The 21,254-nt window shown below is 41.2% G+C and overlaps 1 protein-coding gene across 27 annotated transcripts in view; it reads left to right on the top strand.

The window, feature by feature from the left end:
- Window positions 1–21,254, top strand: part of LOC147999817 (uncharacterized) — a 120,225-nt gene that overhangs the window by 6,934 nt on the left and 92,037 nt on the right. For 10 of the 27 annotated variants that reach the window (XR_015643019.1, XR_015643022.1, XR_015643020.1 and 7 more), the window contains exon 2: window positions 1,597–1,769. Coding sequence is in view for 1 of the 27 variants with exons in the window: in XM_087593687.1 (XP_087449813.1) it covers window positions 1,728–1,769 (42 nt within the window). In the remaining 26 variants the exon portion in view is untranslated. Of the gene's footprint in view, window positions 1–1,596; window positions 1,770–6,521; window positions 6,878–11,213; window positions 11,273–17,600; window positions 18,251–21,254 lie in introns of those variants that run through there. The other 17 variants (XR_015643027.1, XR_015643025.1, XR_015643021.1 and 14 more) reach the window with 8 other exon arrangements.

The raw sequence follows: 21,254 nt of genomic DNA, 5'->3' as shown, positions 1-21,254 counted from the left end.
AAGAATTTTCCATCATTTAAAAATTATTAATTGAAAATCTCCGTCTGATAAAACCAACCTTTGTGGGTGGAGAGCCAGAGGGAAACAAAACCAGCAAACACTGGTTTTCCTTGCATGGAATCGAGTGAGGGACAACGTCTGTGATTAACGATAATCCAGTCTGTTGTCTAATGGGCACCTCAAGAAAGATCTCCTGAGTAGATAGCAAGTAAGGTCAGGCTATGAGCCAAACACCAATAAAAGCATATGTTATGGGCACTGGAGAGATGGCGCAGTCATAAAGAGCATTTCCTGTTGTTGCAGAGGACCCCGGGCTGCGGTTTCCAGCAACACTATCAGTTAACTCGTTTCATAGAATTTGATTCTTTCTGGCTTTTGCAGTCCCATGTACCCACATGGTGGCAATAGACTTACAAAGGTACATGTGTGTGAGCGAGTGTGTGCACATACATGTGCGCACGTGCACACACACACACACACACACACTTCACATTTTTATTTGGGGGCATTAAAGCTCAGTGCCTTGTAATTGGGATGGTTCCTTTAACTCAGAATGTGCTAGTGAGGATTATTCTGGAAGTATGAGGAGCTCAACTGTCTCTTTTCTGTCCTTCCTTTTCTTCCTTCTTCTCCTTCTTCTGGTGATGTCCAGGAATGAAATGAAGGACCTGCTCCCTGCTGGGAAAAATATTCTTCTGCTTTGTTACACCTGCAAACCTTCAGTCATCTCTCAGCGGTGCTATAGCTAATATGAGGAAGACAGCCTGTCTGAGTTAGGGGTTCTATTGCTGTGAATAGACACCATGACCATGGCAACTCTATAAGGAAACATTTAGCTGGTGCTGGCTTACAATTCAGGGACTCAGTTCATTATTGTCATGGTGGGAAACATTGCGGGAAACAGCATGACACAGGCAGACAGAGAGCTGGAGAGGTAGCTGAGACTTCTACATCTGGATTAGCAGGTGGCAGGAAGAGAGTGAGTTACTGGGCCTGCCTGGCTTGAGTATCTGAAACCTTAAAGCCCCCACCCCCCTCCATGACACACTTTTTCCAACAAGGCCATTCCTTCTCTAACAAGGCCATACCTTCTCCAACAAGGCCATACCTTCTCCAACAAGGCCATACCTTCTCCAACAGGCCATACCTTCTCCAACAAGGCCATACCTTCTCCAACAAGGCCATGCCTTCTCCAACAAGGCCATACCTTCTCCAACAAGGCCATACCTTCTCCAACAAGGCCATACCTTCTCCAACAAGGCCATACCTTCTCCAACAGGCCATACCTTCTCCAACAAGGCCATACCTTCTCCAACAAGGCCATGCCTTCTCCAACAAGGCCATACCTTCTCCAACAAGGCCATACCTTCTCCAACAAGGCCATACCTTCTCCAACAAGGCCATGCCTTCAACAATGCCTCTGAGTCTGGGGCGGGGGTGATTTTCATTCAGACAACTAAACTGATAATGGTCCCCAAATGAGAGACAGAACATCTAGCGGTTTTTCTTTCTGGGTCTGTGTTACTTCATTCAATACGACCTTTTCTAGTTCCATCTATTTACCTGCAGTGTTCATGATTTCATTTTTCTTCACAGATCAATAGTATTCCACAGTGAATACACACTCATCATCCACTAATTGGTTGAAAGGTATCTATGCTGTTTCCATTCCCTAGCTGTTGTGAAGAGAGCAGCAGTGAACAAGGCTGAGCAAGCGTCTGTGGACCATGATGTGGAGTCCTTTGGGCATGGGCCAAGGAGCGGTACAGGTAGATTATGTGATAATTTATTTTTTTATTTTTGAGAATTCCCCAAACCGATTTCCAGAGTGGTGGCGCCAGTTTGCAATCCCACCAGCAGTGGCTGAGGGTTCCTCAGCCTTTCCTACACCCACCTCCATCATTTGTCTGTTGGTTTTTTTTTTTTTCAGCTTTGCTATTCTGATTAGGTAAGTTGAACCCTTCTTTTTTTTTTTTTTTTTTTTTTTTTTTTTTTTTTTCCGGAGCTCGGGACCGGACCCAGGGCCTTGTGCTTGCTAGGCAAGCGCTCTACCACTGAGCTAAATCCCTAACCCCTTGAACTCTTAATGTTGTTTCGATTTGCATTTCCCTAATTGCTATGGATGACTAACTTTTTTTTTGGAAGTATTTCTTAGCCTTTGTATGTCTGTCTGTTTTTAATCTTCTTTTGAGAACACTTTGTTCAGATGCCAGGCTGAGTTTTTAAATGGGTCATGTTTTTTAGCTCCGCTTTGAGTTCTTTATATCCTTTGGATATTAACCCTTTGTCAGAGGTTTTGCTTATGAAGACTTTTCTCTATACTATATGGTTATTCCTCATCTGTTGACTGTTTCTCTAGACACATAGAAGTTTTATGAAGCACTACTTATCAACCTTTGGCCTTAATTGTTGGACAAATGGAGTCTTGTTCAGAAAGTCTTTTTCTGCACCTATATCACTGTTTTCAGATTTCATGTTTAGGCCTTGGATTTTGTTGGAGGAAGGTGTTTTGCCAAGGTAATAGATATGGGTGTAATTTCATTCGCCTGCACGTGGATTTCCAGCGATCCCTGCACTGCATTCTGTTTTCTAGCTTATGTTTTTGAAATCTCGGTTAAATATTCAGTGGCTCATGATCTGTGTACTCATGTCTGGCTCTTTGATTTTTCTTTGGCTTACATGTTTGTGTGCCAGTGTCAGACTGCCGTTTATCAGTATGGTTCTGCAATGTGTGCCTTAAGACCTCTAGCACTGACATTTTTATATTGGATTATTTTTTTACATTTCAAATGTTATCCCCTTTCCCGATTTCTTGGACATAAGCTGTCTATCCCATCCCTTCCCCTTGTTCAATAAGGGTATTCCCCTTCTCATCCACCCCTTCCCACATACCCTCCCAGACACTGGGAGGTCCAACCATGGCAGGACCAAGGGCTTCTCCTTCTATTGGTGCCCAACAAGGCCATCCTCTGCTACATATGCAGTTGGAGCCATGGTTCAGTCCATGTATAGTCTTTGGGTAGTGGTTTAGTACCTGGGAGGTCTGGTTGGTTGGCATTGTTCTTATGGGGTTGCAAGCCCGTTCAGCTCTCTCAATCCTTTTTCTATTTCCTCCAGCGGAGTCCCGTTCTCAGTTCAATGGTTTGCTGCTAGCATTCGCCTCTGTATTTGCCATGCTCTGACTGTGTCTCTCAGGAGACAGCTATATTGGGCTTTTGTCAGCTTGTACTACTTGGCATCTGAAATATTGTCTGGGTTTGGTGGCTGTATGTATATGGGCTGGGTCCCCAGGTGGGACAGTGTCAGATGGTCTTTCTTTCAGTCTCTGCTTCAAACTTTGTCTCCATATCTCCTCCTATGATTATTTTTTTGTTCCCAGTTCTAAGAAGGAATGAAGTATCCACATTCTGGTTGTCCTTCTTCTTGTGCTTTATGTGGTCTGTGGACTGTATCTTGGGCAATTTGAGCTTTTGAGCTAATATCCACATATCACTGACTGCATACCATGTGTGTTTTTTGGTGATTGGATTACCTGCCTCAGGATGATATTTTCTAGTTCCATCCATTTGCCTGTGAATGTCATGAAGTCATTGTTTTTAATAACTGAGTAGAACTCCATTGTGTAGATATACCACATTTTCTGTATCCATTCCTCTGTTGAGGGACACCAGGGACTTTTCCAGCTTCTGGTGATTATAAATGAGGCTGCTATGAACATAGTGAGGCATGTGTCCTTGTTATATGTTGGATCATATTTTGGGTAAATGCACAAGAGTGGTATAGCTAGGTCCTCAGGTAGCACTATGTCCAATTTTTTGAGAAACCTCCAGATTGATTTCCAGAGTGGTTGTACCAGCTTGCAATCCCATCAATAATGGAGGAGTGTTCCTCTTTCTCCACATCCTCGCCAGCATCTGTTGTCACCTGTTTTTTGATCTTATCCATTCTGATTGATGTGAGGTGGAATCCCAGGGTTGTTTTGATTTGCATTTCTCTGATCACCAATGATGTTCAACATTTGGTTAGGTACTTCTCAGCCATTCGATATTACTCAGTTTAGAATTCTTTGTTTAGCTCTGTGCCCCGTTTTTTAATAGGGTTATTTGAGTCTATGAAATAGACTAACTTCTTGAGTTCTTTGTATACATTGGCTATTAACCCTCTATCAGATGTAGGATTGGTAAAGATCTTTTCCCAATCTGTTGGTTGCTGTTTTGTCCTAATGACAGTGTCCTTTGCCTTACAGAACCTTTGCAATTTTATGATGTACCATTTGTCAACTCTTGATCTTAGAGCCTAAGCCATTGGTATTCTGTTCAGTAAATTTTCCCCAGTGCCCATGTGTTCAAGGCTGTTGCCCACTTTTTTCTCTATTAGTTTGAGTGTATCTGGTTTGATTTGGAGATTCTTGATCTAACTGGACTTGATCTTTGTACAGGGAGATAAGAGTGATTGATTTGCATTCTTCTACATGCTGACCTCCAGTTGAACCAGCACCATTTGTTGAAAATGTTATCTTTTTTCCCCACTGGAGGGGACAACTCCTTTGTCAAAGATCAAGTGACCATAGGTGTGTGGGTTCATTTCTGAGTCTTTATTTCTATTCCATTGATCTACCTGCCTATTTCTGTCCCGAAACCATAGAGATTTTATGACTATTGCTCTGTAATACAGCTTGAGGTCAGACATGGTGATTCCCCCAGAAGTTCTTTTATTGCTGAGAATAGTTTTTGATATACTGGGATTTTTCTTATTCCAAATTGCTCCTTCTAATTCTATAAAGAATTGAGTTGGAATTTTGATGGGGATTGCACTGAATCTGTAGATTGCTTTTGGCAAAATGGCCATTTTTACAATATTAAGCCTGCCAATCTATCAGTATGGGAGGTCTTTCCATTTTCTGAGATCTTCTTCAATTTTTTTCTTCAGCGACTTGAAGTTCTTGTCATACAAATCTTTCACTTGCTTGGTTAGAGTCACACTGAGATATTTTATATTATTTGTGACTATTTTGAAGGGTGTCATTTCCCTAATTTCTTTCTCAGACTGTTTATTCTTTGAGTAGAGGAAGGCTACTGATTTGTTTGAGTTAATTTTATATCCAGCCACTTTGCTGAAGTTGTTTATCAGGCTTAGAAGTTCTCTCATGTAACTTTCGGGGTCACTTAAGAATACTATCATATCATCTGCAAATAGTGGCTTGACCCTCCTGTTGGCCTGTGTGTCAGCACTCCTGTAGACCTGTTTTCTTTGAGCTGTATCTGGGAAGAGAGAGCTCTGCACTCAGGTACATAGGTGTTCCTGGCAACTGGCTTTTAGCTCTTAGGGCAGGCAGAAACCCAAAGGGTCCTGCCCCTGACTGCTCCTAGGTCCCAGAGGGCGCAGATGGCAGTAGGCGATTTCCTCTTGGTTCAGGAATATGAGCAGAAAGTCGTTCACTCCTCTGAGTTCTCCAGAGTGTCCTCATTTCTGAGGGTTCAGATCTGTCCTCCTTGGGATTTGGGTGCAGGGAGCCGTGGGATCAGTTCAGTTCAGTTCCAGGCACAGGCAGAAACCAGCAGGTTCCTGCTGGTGACTTCTCTTATATTCCTGTATCCAGAGGCACTATGCAGTTTCTTCTTGGGCCAGGAATGTGGGCAGAAGTGTTGGTCTGTCCTGAAGTCTCAAGATTGTCTGCACTTCTGGGAGTTCAGATCTCCTGTCTCCTCCATGGGATTTGGGTGCAGGGAACTGTGTTCAGTTCAGAGCATTGATCATTTTGTTCAGGATTGTTTTAGTCTTTTATGATTCCATCTGAATTTTAAGATACTTTTTTTTCTTTTTTCTTTTCTGTCAATAATGAGATAGGGGTATTTAAAATTGGGATGGCATTGAATCTCTAAGTCTCTTTTGGTAAAATGGGAGTTTTCAAAATACAATTTCTACTAATCCAAGAGGAAGGAATGTGCTTAAAATTTCCATGTCTTTATTTCTTCAGTGTCTTAAAGCTTTTATTGTAGAAGTTCTCTTCCTGGGTTAATTTTATTCCTAGATATTTTATTTTCTTTGAGGCTATTGGGAATGGAATTGCATGTGTCCCAGATCTATTTATCAGCCCCTCTCTCTTCAGTTGTTGATCTACGGGCAAGACATTGATTTGTGGGAGCTTATTTTGTATTTGTCACTAATTTTTTTATTTCTAGAAGTTTACTGATAGAAGTTTTAGAATATCTATAGGTATGTATGTGATATGTGTCATAACATCTGCAAATAGTGATAGTCTGATTTCTTTATTTGTTTCTCTTTAATTTTGTTCCCTTACCTTATTGCCTCAACTAGTACTTTTAACACAATATTGATTAGGAATGGAGATAGTGGACATCCCTGTCTCATTCCTGACCTCAGTAGGATTGCATCAAGCTCCCCATTTAGTGAGATATTGGCTGTGGGTTTCTATATATAGCTTTTATTATGTTGAGCTATGTTAACTGTAGCCCTATATTCTCTAAGGGTTTAAAAAACTCCTATCTCATTATTCACAGAAAAGAAAAAAGAAGTCAGCCGCAGGAACCTGCTGATTTCTGCCTGTGCCTGGGACTAAACTGAACCAATCCCACAGCTCCCTTCACCCAAATCCCAAGGGGGACAGATCTGCACCCTCAGAAGTGTGGACACTCCAGAGAACTCAGAGGAGTCAACTACTTTCTGCTCATATTCCTGAACCAAGAGGAAATTGCCTACTGCCATCTCTGTCCTCTGGGCACAGGGACCTAGGAACAGTCAGGGGCAAGACCCTTCGGGTTTCTGGCTGCCCTGAGAGCTGAAAGACAGTTGCCAGGAGCACCTATGCACCTGAGAGCAGATCTCTCTCCTCTCAGATTCAGCTCAAAGAAAACAGGTATGCAGGAGGGTCAAGCCACTGTTTGCAGAAGATATGATAGTATACTTAAGTAAACTATCATATCTCCTGCAAATAGTGATATTTTGATTTCTTCCTTTCCAATTTGTATTCATTTGACCTCCTTTATTGCCTGATTGCTCTGACTAGGACTTTGAGTCCTATGTTGAATAAGTAGGGAGAGGATTGGCAGCCTTGTTTCATCCCTGATTTTGTGGTATTGCTTCAAGTTTCTCTCCATTTAGTTTGATGTTGGCTACTGATTTGCTATATATTGCTTTTACTAAGTTTAGGTATGGACCTTGGATTCCTGATCTTTTCATGACTTTTAACATGAAGGGGTGTTGAGTTTTGTCAAATGTTTTCTCAGCATCTAATGAAATGATCACTTTTTTTTTTTACCTTTGAGGTTACTTTTTTGAAGATAGTTTTTTTTTGAGTATTTTTGCATCAATATTCATAAGGGAAATTGGTCTGAAGTACTCTTTCTTTGTTGGGTCTTTGTGTCATTTAGATATAAGCGAAATTGTGGCTTCATAGAAGGAATTGGGTAGTGTTCCTTCTGTTTATATTTTGTGGAATAGTTTGGACAGTATTGGTATTAGGTCTTCTATGAAGGTCTGATAGAATTCTGCACTAAACCCATCAGGTCCTGAGATTTTTTTTTTCTGTTTGTAGACTTTAATGACTGCTTCTATTTCTTTTTTTTTTTTATTAACTTGAGTATTTCTTATATACATTTCAAGTGTTATTCCCTTTCCCGGTTTCCGGGCAAACATCCCCCTCCCCCTTCCCCTTCCTTATGGGTGTTCCCCTCCCAACCCTCCCCCCATTGCCGCCCTCCCCCCATAGTCTAGTTCACTGGGGGTTCAGTCTTAGCAGGACCCAGGGCTTCCCCTTCCACTGGTGCTCTTACTAGGATATTCATTGCTACCTATGGGGTCAGAGTCCAGGGTCAGTCCATGTATAGTATTTAGGTAGTGGCTTAGTCCCTGGAAGCTCTGGTTGCTTGGCATTGTTGTACTTTTGGGGTCTCGAGCCCCTTCAAGCTCTTCCAGTTCTTTCTCTGATTCCTTCAACGGGGGACCTATTCTCAGTTCATTGGTTTGCTGCTGGCATTCGCCTCTGTATTTGCTGTATTCTGGCTGTGTCTCTCAGGAGCGATCTACATCCGGCTCCTGTCAGTCTGCACTTCTTTGCTTCATCCATCTTGTCTAATTGGGTGGCTGTATATGTATGGGCCACATGTGGGGCAGGCTCTGAATGGGTGTTCCTTCAGTCTCTGTTTTAATCTTTGCCTCTCCCTTCCCTGCCAAGGGTATTCTTTTTCCTCATTTAAAGAAGGAGTGAAGCATTCACATTTTGATCATCCGTCTTGAGTTTCGTTTGTTCTAGGGATCTCGGGTAATTCAAGCATTTGGGCTAATAGCCACTTATCAATGAGTGCATACCATGTATGTCTTTCTGTGATTGGGTTAGCTCACTCAGGATGATATTTTCCAGTTCCAACCATTTGCCTACGAATTTCATAAACTCGTTGTTTTTGATAGCTGAGTAATATTCCATTGTGTAGATGTACCACATTTTCTGTATCCATTCCTCTGTTGAAGGGCATCCGGGTTCTTTCCATTTTCTGGCTATTATAAATAAGGCTGCAATGAACATAGTGGAGCACTTGACTTTTTTATATGTTGGGGAATCTTTTGGGTATATGCCCAAGAGAGGTATAGCTGGATCCTCAGGCAGTTCAATGTCCAATTTTCTGAGGAACCTCCAGACTGATTTCCAGAATGGTTTTACCAGTCTGCAATCCTACCAACAATGGAGGAGTGTTCCTCTTTCTCCACATCCTCGCCAGCATCTGCTGTCACCTGAGTTTTTGATCTTAGCCATTCTCACTGGTGTGAGGTGAAATCTCAGGGTTGTTTTGATTTGCATTTCCCTTATGACTAAAGATGTTGAACATTTCTTTAGGTGTTTATCAGCCATTCGGCATTCCTCAGCTGTGAATTCTTTGTTTAGCTCTGAACCCCATTTTTTAATAGGGTTATTTGTTTCCCTGCGGTCTAACTTCTTGAGTTCTTTGTATATTTTGGATATAAGGCCTCTATCTGTTGTAGGATTGGTAAAGATCTTTTCCCAATCTGTTGGTTGCCGTTTTGTCCTAACCACAGTGTCCTTTGCCTTACAGAAGCTTTGCAGTTTTATGAGATCCCATTTGTCGATTCTTGATCTTAGAGCAGAAGCCATTGGTGTTTTGTTCAGGAAATTTTTTCCAGTGCCCATGTGTTCCAGATGCTTCCCTAGTTTTTCTTCTATTAGTTTGAGTGTGTCTGGTTTGATGTGGAGGTCCTTGATCCACTTGGACTTAAGCTTTGTACAGGGTGATAAGGATGGATCGATCTGCATTCTTCTACATGTTGCCCTCCAGTTGAACCAGCACCATTTGCTGAAAATGCTATCTTTTTTCCATTGGATGGTTTTGGCTCCTTTGTCACAAATCAAGTGCCCATAGGTGTGTGGGTTCATTTCTGGGTCTTCAATTCTATTCCATTGGTCTATCTGTCTGTCTCTGTACCAATACCATGCAGTTTTTATCACTATTGCTCTGTAATACTGCTTGAGTTCAGGGATAGTGATTCCCCCTGAAGTCCTTTTATTGTTGAGGATAGCTTTAGCTATCCTGGGTTTTTTGTTATTCCAGATGAATTTGCAAATTGTTCTGTCTAACTCTTTGAAGAATTGGATTGGTATTTTGATGGGGATTGCATTGAATCTGTAGATTGCTTTTGGTAAAATGGCCATTTTTACTATATTAATCCTGCCAATCCATGAGCATGGGAGATCTTTCCATCTTCTGAGGTCTTCTTCAATTTCTTTCCTCAGTGTCTTGAAGTTCTTATTGTACAGATCTTTTACTTGCTTTGTTAAAGTCACACCGAGGTACTTTATATTATTTGGGTCTATTATGAAGGGTGTCGTTTCCCTAATTTCTTTCTCGGCTTGTTTCTCTTTTGTATAGAGGAAGGCAACTGATTTATTTGAGTTAATTTTATACCCAGCCACTTTGCTGAAGTTGTTTATCAGCTTTAGTAGTTCTCTGGTGGAACTTTTGGGATCACTTAAATATACTATCATGTCATCTGCAAATAGTGATATTTTGACTTCTTCTTTTCCGATCTGTATCCCCTTGATCTCCTTTTGTTGTCTGATTGCTCTGGCTAGAACTTCAAGAACTATATTGAATAAGTAGGGAGAGAGTGGGCAGCCTTGTCTAGTCCCTGATTTTAGTGGGATTGCTTCAAGTTTCTCTCCATTTAGTTTAATGTTAGCAACTGGTTTGCTGTATATGGCTTTTACTATGTTTAGGTATGGGCCTTGAATTCCTATTCTTTCCAGGACTTTTATCATGAAGGGGTGTTGAATTTTGTCAAATGCTTTCTCAGCATCTAATGAAATGATCATGTGGTTCTGTTCTTTCAGTTTGTTCATGTAATGGATCACGTTGATGGTTTTCCGTATATTAAACCATCCCTGCATGCCTGGGATGAAGCCTACTTGATCATGGTGTATGATTGTTTTGATGTGCTCTTGAATACGGTTTGCCAGGATTTTATTGAGTATTTTTGTGTCGATATTCATAAGGGAAATTGGTCTGAAGTTCTCTTTCTTTGTTGTGTCTTTGTGTGGTTTAGGTATAAGAGTAATTGTGGCTTCGCAGAAGGAATTCGGGAGTGCTCCATCTGTTTCAATTTTGTGGAATAGTTTGGATAATATTGGTATGAGGTCTTCTATGAAGGTTTGATAGAATTCTGCACTAAACCCGTCTGGACCTGGGCTCTTTTTGGTTGGGAGACCTTTAATGACTGCTTCTATTTCCTTAGGAGTTATGGGGTTGTTTAACTGGTTTATCTGTTCCTGATTTAACTTTGATACCTGGTATCTGTCTAGGAAATTGTCCATTTCCTGAAGATTTTCAAGTTTTGTTGAATATAGGTTTTTATAGTACGATCTGATGATTTTTTGAATTTCCTCTGAATCTGTAGTTATGTCTCCCTTTTCATTTCTGATTTTGTTAATTTGGACGCACTCTCTGTGTCCTCTCGTTAGTCTGGCTAAGGGTTTATCTATCTTGTTGATTTTCTCAAAGAACCAACTTTTGGTTCTGTTGATTCTTTCTATGGTCCTTTTTGTTTCTACTTGGTTGATTTCAGCTCTGAGTTTGATTATTTCCTGCCTTCTACTCCTCCTGGGTGTATTTCTTTCTTTTTGTTCTAGAGCTTTTAGGTGTGCTGTCAAGCTGCTGACATATGCTCTTTCCTGTTTCTTTCTGCAGGCACTCAGCGCTATGAGTTTTCCTCTTAGCACAGCTTTCATTGTGTCCCATAAGTTTGGGTATGTTGTACCTTCATTTTCATTAAATTCTAAAAAGTTTTTAATTTCTTTCTTTATTTCTTCCTTGACCAGGTTATCATTGAATAGAGCATTGTTCAATTTCCACATATATGTGGGCATTCTTCCCTTATTGTTATTGAAGACCAGTTTTAGGCCGTGGTGGTCCGATAGCACGCATGGGATTATTTCTATCTTTCTGTACCTGTTGAGGCCCGTTCTTTGACCAAGTATATGGTCAATTTTGGAGAAAGTACCATGAGGAGCTGAGAAGAAGGTATATCCTTTTGCTTTAGGATAGAATGTTCTATAAATATCCGTTAAGTCCATTTGGCTCATGACTTCTCTTAGTCTGTCGACATCACTGTTTAATTTCTGTTTCCATGATCTGTCCATTGATGAGAGTGGGGTGTTGAAATCTCCCACTATTATTGTGTGAGGTGCAATGTGTGTTTTGAGCTTTAGTAAGGTTTCTTTTACGTATGTAGGTGCCCTTGTATTTGGGGCATAGATATTTAGGATTGAGAGTTCATCTTGGTGGATTTTTCCTTTGATGAATATGAAGTGTCCTTCCTTATCTTTTTTGATGACTTTTAGTTGGAAATTGATTTTATTTGATATTAGAATGGCTACTCCAGCTTGCTTCTTCTGACCATTTGCTTGGAAAGTTGTTTTCCAGCCTTTCACTCTGAGGTAGTGTCTGTCTTTGTCTCTGAGGTGTGTTTCCTGTAGGCAGCAGAATGCAGGGTCCTCGTTGCGTATCCAGTTTGTTAATCTATGTCTTTTTATTGGGGAGTTGAGGCCATTGATGTTGAGAGATATTAAGGAATAGTGATTATTGCTTCCTGTTATATTCATATTTGGATGTGAGGTTATGTTTGTGTGCTTTCATTCTCTTTGTTTTGTTGCCAAGACGATTAGTTTCTTGCTTCTTCTAGGGTATAGCTTGCCTCCTTATGTTGGGCTTTACCATTTATTATCCTTTGTAGTGCTGGATTTGTAGAAAGATATTGTGTAAATTTGGTTTTGTCATGGAATATCTTGGTTTCTCCATCAATGTTAATTGAGAGTTTTGCTGGATACAGTAACCTGGGCTGGCATTTGTGTTCTCTTAGGGTCTGTATGACATCCATCCAGGATCTTCTGGCCTTCATAGTTTCTGGCGAGAAGTCTGGTGTGATTCTGATAGGTCTTCCTTTATATGTTACTTGACCTTTTTCCCTTACTGCTTTTAGTATTCTTTCTTTATTTTGTGCGTTTGGTGTTTTGACAATTATGTGACGGGAGGTGTTTCTTTTCTGGTCCAATCTATTTGGAGTTCTGTAGGCTTCTTGTATGCCTATGGGTATCTCTTTTTTTAGGTTAGGGAAGTTTTCTTCTGTGATTTTGTTGAAGATATTTACTGGTCCTTTGAGCTGGGAGTCTTCACTCTCTTCTATACCTATTATCCTTAGGTTTGATCTTCTCATTGAGTTCTGGATTTCCTGTATGTTTTGGACCAGTAGCTTTTTCCGCTTTACATTATCTTTGACAGTTGAGTCAATGATTTCTATGGAATCTTCTGCTCCTGAGATTCTCTCTTCCATCTCTTGTATTCTGTTGGTGAAGCTTGTATCTACAGCTCCTTGTCTCTTCTTTTGGTTTTCTATATCCAGGGTTGTTTCCATGTGTTCTTTCTTGATTGCTTCTATTTCCATTTTTAATTCCTTCAACTGTTTGATTGTGTTTTCCTGGAATTCTTTCAGGGATTTTTGTGTCTCCTCTCTATGGGCTTCTACTTGTTTATTTATGTTTTCCTGGAATTCTTTCAGGGATTTTTGTGTCTCCTCTCTATGGGCTTCTACTTGTTTATTTATGTTTTCCTGGAATTCTTTCAGGGATTTTTGCGATTCTTTCAGGCATTTTTGCGATTCCTCTCTGTAGGCTTCTACTTGTTCTCTAAGGGAGTTCTTCACGTCTTTCTTGAAGTCCTCCAGCATCATGATCAAAAATGATTTTGAAACTAGATCTTGCTTTTCTGGTGTGTTTGGATATTCCATGTTTGTTTTGATGGGAGAATTGGGCTCCGATGGTGCCATGGAGTCTTGGTTTCTGTTGCTTGGGTTCCTGCGCTTGCCTCTCGCCATCAGATTATCTCTAGTGTTACTTTGTTCTGCTATTTCTGACAGTGGCTAGACTGTCCTATAAGCCTGTGTGTCAGGAGTGCTGTAGACCTGTTTTCCTCTCTTTCAGTCAGTTATGGGGACAGAGTGTTCTGCTTTGGGCATGTAGTTTTTCCTCTCTACAGGTCTTCAGCTTTTCCTGTGGGCCTGTGTCTTGAGTTCACCAGGCAGCTTTCTTGCAGCAGAAAAGTTGGTCTTACCTGTGCTCCCGAGGCTCAAGTTCGCTCGTGGGGTGCTGCCCACGGGCTCTCTGCAGCGGCAGCAACCAGGAAGACCTGTGCTGCCGTTTCCGGGAGCTTCAGTGCACCAGGGTTCCAGATGGTCTTTGGCTTTTTCCTCTGGCGTCCGAGATGTGTTTGCAGAGAGCAGTCTCTTCTGGTTTCCCAGGCTTGTCTGCCTCTCTGAAGGTTCAGCTCTCCCTCCCACGGGATTTGGGTGCAGAGAACTGTTTATCCGGTCTGTTTCCTTCAGGTTCTGGTGGTGTCTCAGGCACAGGGGTCCTGCCGTTCCTGGGCCCTCCCCCACCGGAGCCCAGAGGCCTTATACAGTTTCCTCTTGGGCCAGGGATGTGGGCAGGGGTGAGCAGTGTTGGTGGTCTCTTCCGCTCTGCAGCCTCAGGAGTGCCCACCTGACCAGGTGGTTGGGTCTCTCTCTCACAGGGTCTGGGGGCAGAGAGCTGCTGCGGGCCGGGATCCGCGGGTGTCTGCTTCTATTTCTTTAGGAGTTATGGGACAGTTTAGATGGTTTAACTGACCCAGATTTAACTTTAGTACCTGGTATCTGTCTTGAAAATTGTCCATTTCATCCAGATTTTCCAGTTTTGTTGAACATAGGCTTTTGTAGTAAAATCTGATGATTTTTTTAATTTCTTAGATTCTGTTGGTATGTCTCCCTTTTCATTTCTGATTTTGTTAATTTGGATGCACTCTCTGTGCCCTCAGGTTATTCTGGCTAAGGGTTTGTTTATCTTGTTGATTTCATCAAAGAAATAGCTCCTCGTTTTGTTGATTTGCTGAGTTTTGGGCTAATTTAAAACTCTATCTCCCATTGTTTATGTCCTTTTATTACAGAATTGAGTGTGTTGATGTTGAGAGATATTAGGGACCACTGATTGTTGTTTCCTGATACTTATGTTGTTAGAGGTGGAGTTATGTTTGTGTGGCTATCTTCTTTTGGAGTAGTTGAAATTAGATTACTTTCTTGCTTTTTCCAGGGTGGAGTTTCCCTTCTTTGTTGGAGTTTACCATCTATTATCCTTTGTATGGCTGTATTTATGGAAAGATAAATCATGTAAATTTGGTTTTGTCATGGAATATCTTGGTTTTTCCATCTATGTTAATTCAGAGTTTGACTGGATCTAGTAGCCTGGCCTGGCATTTGTGTTCTCTTAGGATCTGTGTGATGTATGCCCAGGGTCTTCTGGCTATCACTGTCTCTGGTGAGAAGTCTGGTGTAATATGGATAGGTCTGCTTTTTTATGTTACTTGATCTTTTTTCCTTACTTCCTTTTTTAATGGAATTTTTTAAGATGGACATTTCAAATGTTATCTTCTTTCCAGGTTTCAGTCAAAAGCCTCCTATCACCTCCCCTACCTCCTTCTTCTTCTATGAGGGTGTTAACCTGTCCCACCCACCTACTCCTTCCTGCCTCCTCTCCCTGACATTTCCCTACACTAGCGGTTCCAGACTTGGCAGGACCAAGGGTTTCTCCTCCCATTGGTGCTGAACAAAGCCATCCTCTGCTTCATATACAGATGGAACCATGGGTCTGTCCACGTGTACTCTTTGGGTAGTGGTTTAGTATCTGGGAGCTCTGGTTGGTTGATATTGCTGTTCTTGTGGGGTTGCAAACCCCTTCAGCTCCTTCAATCCTTTCACTAACTCTTCCAATGGGGACCCCGCTCTCAGTTCAGTGGTTGGGTATGATCATTCACCTCTGAATTTGTCATGCTCTGGCAGAGCCTCTGAGGAGAATGCTATATCAGGCTCCTGTCAGCATGCACTTCTTGGCATCAGCAATATTGTCTGGGTTTGGTGTCTGTATGTATATGGACTAGATACCCAGGTGGGGCAGGCTCTGAATGGCCATTCCTTCAGTCTCTGCTACAAACTTTGTCCCCATAACTTCTCCTATGAATATTTTTGTTTCCCCTTTTAAGAAGGAATGAAATATCTGCACTTTTGGTGTCCTTCTTCTTGAGCTTCATGTGGTCTGTGGATTGTATCTTGGGTAATTCGAGCTTTTGGGCTAATATCCATTTATCAGTGAATGTATACCATGACTTTATATGTTACTTGACCCCTTTCCCTACTGCTTTAAATATTCTTTCTTTTGTTTTGTGTATTTGGTGTTTTGACTATTATGTTACAGGAGGAATTTCTTTTGTGATCTAATCTATTTGGAGTTCTATAGGCTTCTTGTATGTTTATGGGCATCCTTTTCTTCAGGTTTTGGAAGTTTTCTTCTATAATTTTGTTGAGGATACTGGCCCTTTAAGTTGGGAGTCTTCACTCTCTTCTATACCTATTATCCTCAGCTTTGATCTTCTCATTGTGTCCTGGATTCCTGTATGTTTGGGGGTAGGAGCCTTTTGCATCTTACTTTCCCCTCAACTGTTGTGTCAATGTTTTCTATGGTATCTTCTGCCCCTGAGATTCTCTCTTTTTCTCTTGTGTCTCTTTTATCTTTTGGTGATGTTTGTGTCTATGTCTCCTGATCTTTTTTCTAGTTTTTCTATTTCCAGGGTTGTGTTCCTTTGTGATTTCTTTATTGTTTCTACTTTCATGTTTAGATCCTGAATGGTTTTGTTCAATTCCTTCACCTGTTTGGTTGTGGTTTTCTGTAATTCTTTAAGGCATTTTTGTTTTTCCTCTTTAAGGGCTTCTACCTGTTTTCCTGTGTTGTCCTGTGCCGCAGACTGCTCAGGGGTCTGGCATACTGCGGAGAGACCAGGCACGGATATACAGGTCAGGGATGAATTCAGCATGACAGACAGAGTCAAACACACGAGAGAGGTTTGCTACTGCTGCGAATTTTACTTAAGAGCATCAGGGCATATATACATTATTTCAAGGGCTTTGGCACAGGTTCAAATGATTACAATCTTATTTAGAAATCATCACACCACGATATAGAAACTTCAAGCATAGACTAAACAGGAAAGAATTTCTATTTTATGCTCACCTGTGGTCATGCTGCCAGACATCTGATTTTTACTAGTTTCATTATTAACCAAAACAACCTATCTCTAAACTTCCCATATTAATAATCTTAATATTTCTTCTTTTGATCTCAGGTGATCCAATATATTTCTCCCATAAAAGGAATCATCTTTTCCAAAAATAAGAAATTTATATACTTATCACCTCAGCTGTCATTGCTGATCCTCTGAGAGAACACACCAGGGAGCTCAAGGTCATCTGATCCTCTCCCAGGGACATAGGGAACCACACTTGACTCCTTTACCACTAACCACCACTCATCTATCTAAATTATTATCATAAATTCCTATCCAAGGTAAAGGTGCATCTGTAGAATCATACTTGTAAGGGCCTTTCCATCTAGGGGGCTGCCACCACGTTCCTTGCACAAGGAACTGTATTGAGTCATTCTTCCTCCTAACAATTAAGCCCATATTCTGTAAATCCTCCATTTCCTGGTCTAATTCATCCTTATCTTCTGTTTCTCCTATATTTTCTTTCTAGAAATTCCCTGGAATCCTAATTCAAGTTTCTGTAAAATGTCCATAATTTCCCCAAATGTCTCATTAGTAGTTTACAACATTTGAATCAGCAGTTATGCTGCTGGGGGTTATTTGGTGGCAAAATCACATTTCTAGCAAGTTTGCACAATTACTTCTCTATTTGTAATTCTATTCCTGGAGTAGCTTCAGATGCTGCGGTCGAGGGCACCGAGGTCAAAGTCTGCTGACTTGTGTCCTGTGATCCCTCAGTTCCTAAAACATCTAAAAACACAACTTGGTTCTCATAAGACGATGAGGTGCCACAGGCTATTGTTTCAAACACCAGCAAGATAATACACTTCCAAGCAGCCATACACCCAATACCTGAGCCAAGAAAAAAGCTGATTGCATGTTTCCTTATAGGGGTCTGCCAGGGACCTCCAGGAGGCCTAACCACGTATGGTGCGAACCTCGGGACTGGCAGCCATTCAAGCTCTTTTTGCTCCATGCTGCACTGTCTCCACTGGAGCGGGTGTAGCAGTCCTGTATTTTTTAAGGCAGTTATTAATGTCATTCTTAATTAGTGTCCTTTATCATCATTATGAGTTGTGGTTTTAAATCAGAATCTTGCTTCTCCGTTGTGCTGGGGTATCAACGACTTGCTGTGGTGGGGGAACTGGGTTCTGATGATGCCAAGTAGCCTTGGTTTCTGTTGCTTAGGTTCTTGCCCTTGCCTCTCGCCATCTGCTTATCTCTAGTGTTAGCTGGTCTTGCTGTCTCTGACTGTGGCTTGACCCTCCTGTAAGCCTGTGTGTCAGCACTCCTTAAGACCAACTTTCTGCCTGCAGGATCTGGGTACAAATAGCTGTGGCACAGGGTCAGCTCCTGACACAAGCAGTATGCAGAAGGATCCTGTCCCACAGGGCTCCATGGTTCCTGTATCCAGAGGGGTCCAGGCATGGTCATTTTGGGACAGGAATGTGAGCAGAAGTGTTGGTCTCACTTGTGCTCTCAGGATTGTCCACAGTTCTGAGAATCCAGCTCTCTCCCCAAGAGATCGGTGTCCAGAGAGCTGTGTTTTGGACTTTTTTTTTTTTCGGAGCTGGGGACCGAACCCAGGGCCTTGCGCTTCCTAGGTAAGCACTCTACCACTGAGCTAAATCCCCAACCCCTGGACTTTTTAATGTAGGCACTCAGTGCTGTAAATTTCCTTCATAGGACTGTTTCCCCATTGTTCTTGTGTTTCATTTTGCTGTATTGTCTTTTAATTCCCATTTAGATTCTGGAAATTTTTCTGTCTTTCTTGATTTTTTTTTTTTTTTGGCTCATTCACCATTCAGCAATGAGTTGCTTAATCTCTGTGAGTTTGTATGTTTACTAGAGATTAATTTGATGTCAGTTTTAAGTTTTATTCCATTGTGGTTAGATAGAATAGAAAGAGTGACTTCAGTCTTTTTGCATTTTTGTTTTGTGGCTCAGTTTGTTTGCTGAGTACAATGGTAATCTTTGGTATCTTCATGGACTGTTCTGTAGATTGTTATGTCTACTTGATACAATATGTCAATTAATCCTCATGTTTCTCTGTTTAGTTTTTGTTCAGATGACCTGCTTCTTGGAAACCATCTACTGATAATGGATTGGTATTAATCTATATCTTGAAATCCAATACTTTCTCTCTTTCTCTCTGAGAGAGAGAGAGAGAGAGAAAGAGAGAGAGAGAGAGAGAGAGAGAGAGAGAGAGAGAGAGAGTAAATGGGTACACAAGAGTTTCGTGCACATATGTTTAGAACAGTAATATCTTCTTGGTTTACTGTCTCATTGATTAGAATGAAGTGTTCCTCTTAATTGCTTCTGGTTCAAGTTTGAAGTCTGTTTAGTCAGATGTGCGGATAGTGGCTCCTGATTGTTTTCTGGTCCCATTTGATCACAGTCCATCCTTTATCCTAAGGTGGCAACTATCTTTAAAATTAAGATGTATTTGCTATAGATAATAGGTAGATGGATTTTTCTTCTTGATCTGTTCAGTTAAATCTCCTGATTGGAGAATTGAAGCTATTGATTTTTAAGGCTATTAATGAAATGTAGTGTGATCATTGTGGTCATCATGCTGTTGATTTTTGTGTGTTCAGTGGTATTGTGTTTTTTAAGAATTATGGCTTTGTGTTTCTTTCCACAGAGCCCCTTCCGTTCTCATTCCTTTCTTTAGGCCTGAATATTGGTTTCTATATTTTCCTTATGTTTGGCTTGTTGTATATACAAGTTTTTATACCCCTTTTTATTTCCATGACCATTTTTATAACATCAAGGAAAGTTTTTCTTTCTTCTTCAATAACGGTGGGCAGTTTTGCTGGGCATATTAATGTAGGACTTGGAATACATTGTTCCAGACTCTTCTGATTTTCAGTATTTCCATTGAGAAACCAGTCGTCATTCCAATAGTTTTTCTTTATATGTAACTTGCTTTATTTTCTCCAGAAGCTTTTAATATAGGTTCAGTGTCATGTATATTTAGTGTATTATCTATGATATACTCTCCACCAGCCTTATGTTTCTATTTTCTCAGGCATCACCTAGGTAGTTTGTTCTCAAGTTCCTTTTTCTTAACTTTACTGATAAGTTTTTAAATATGTATGTGCTCTCTTTAAACTCCTTGAATTCTTTGATGAAGTTCGTAATTGTTCTTATGGATGTTCTGAGTTCATCTAGGTAATTATCATTGGAAAGCATTTACATAGTTCTAGTAGATTTTGGAGACAATATACTGACTTGATCTTTTGTATTGTTGGAATGTGGATTTTTTTTCTATGTCTGATGTAGATAGGTGGGTTGGGGCAAAAAAGAGGAGGTTGGAAATAGCTTGAGTGGAATGAAATCAGGTGGTCAGAGGGTACTGGGATGATATCCAGAATGTTCCTCCTGGTTCAAGCCTGGAGTGTGGGGTTAGATTTGGCTGAGTGGAAAAGTTGGATGTGGTATGGGATGGGTCCCAGAAGAATATTAGGGATGGTTTCCAGTTCAGGCAAGGGAGGGCAGAATAGGTCAGTGTACTGGATGTTGAACTCTGATTAGATCTATCAGGTTGGGGAGAAGGTGTGGAAGAAGCAATTCAAAGAGACTCATCAAGCTCTCACTGAGCTAGACCCTGGAGAAGAAAGTGGGAGTTCTGATTGAGTGAAGCAGTTGGATGAGGTACAAAAACAACCTGTGGATGGTGGCATGCAGGGCTGGTCCTAGCAGAATCCGAGAGGATGGTTGGGGCAAAGGGAGGGGGTGGTCTTCATTTTTTCTCAAGTCACCTGTCTTCTTTCTATGGAGGTATTGCAATGTGGAGGAGGAGAATAAGTCTTAGCAGGGTTGATGTATCCATTTTTCTTTGTGGGGTTGATGTTAGTTCTGGAGCAAAATTTCTGAAAATTGTAGATCAGCCTAGTAAAGGGGGGCTTTGTTAGTTGGTCTCTGTGGGTTGCTAGTATAGGAAGGTTTCAACTGGAGAAGGCAGAATTTCTCATTTGGTTCAGGAAGTTCCTGTATAACTTAGGCCTCAATAGGACTTTTTAGTACATATCTATTACTGTACCTGCCTAGTCCAGCCTCATCTTGCTATTTAATGTCCTTTGGTGCCACCTACAGCAGAGAAATATATAAGCAACTATTGCTTTCTTGTCATTGATAACATATTAATATAGAATAACATGCAGATAAGGAGAATGAACGGAGAGAGGAGAGAGGGGGGGGAGGAGAGAGAGGAGAGATAGAGGAAAGAGAGAGAGAGAGGAGAGAGAGAGGGGAGAGAGAGAGGGGAGAGCGAGAGCGAGAGAGAGAGAGAGGGGGGGGGGGGAGAGATCAGTTTGTTACTCTGGTCCCCACATTACATTTTTCTTGCTTTGGCAGGTGATTGTTAGAAGCCTGTTTCCCAGGCTCTATCTTTCATCCTCCCTGGAGGGATTGTGACCTCCCTTATGAGGGAGGATTATCTTCTTTTAATCAGCCACACATACCTGGCTCCATGTTTGTTAGTTGAATAAGGGAGTGATTTTTGCTTGTTTTGTTTTCAGTTAAACTGTCTACACTGCCTCCATTGGTAGATAAAACCCAGAGCCCAGAGAGGTGAAGTCATACTGTTCTAGTGTGTGTTGCTGA

Source organism: Rattus norvegicus, chromosome 18, assembly GCF_021556685.1.
Source record: "Rattus norvegicus strain SHRSP/BbbUtx chromosome 18, alternate assembly SHRSP_T2T, whole genome shotgun sequence".
NCBI lineage: Eukaryota > Metazoa > Chordata > Mammalia > Rodentia > Muridae > Rattus > Rattus norvegicus.
The sequence above is the reverse complement of the archived record's forward strand: the minus strand, read 5'-3'. Positions and strand labels throughout refer to the sequence as shown.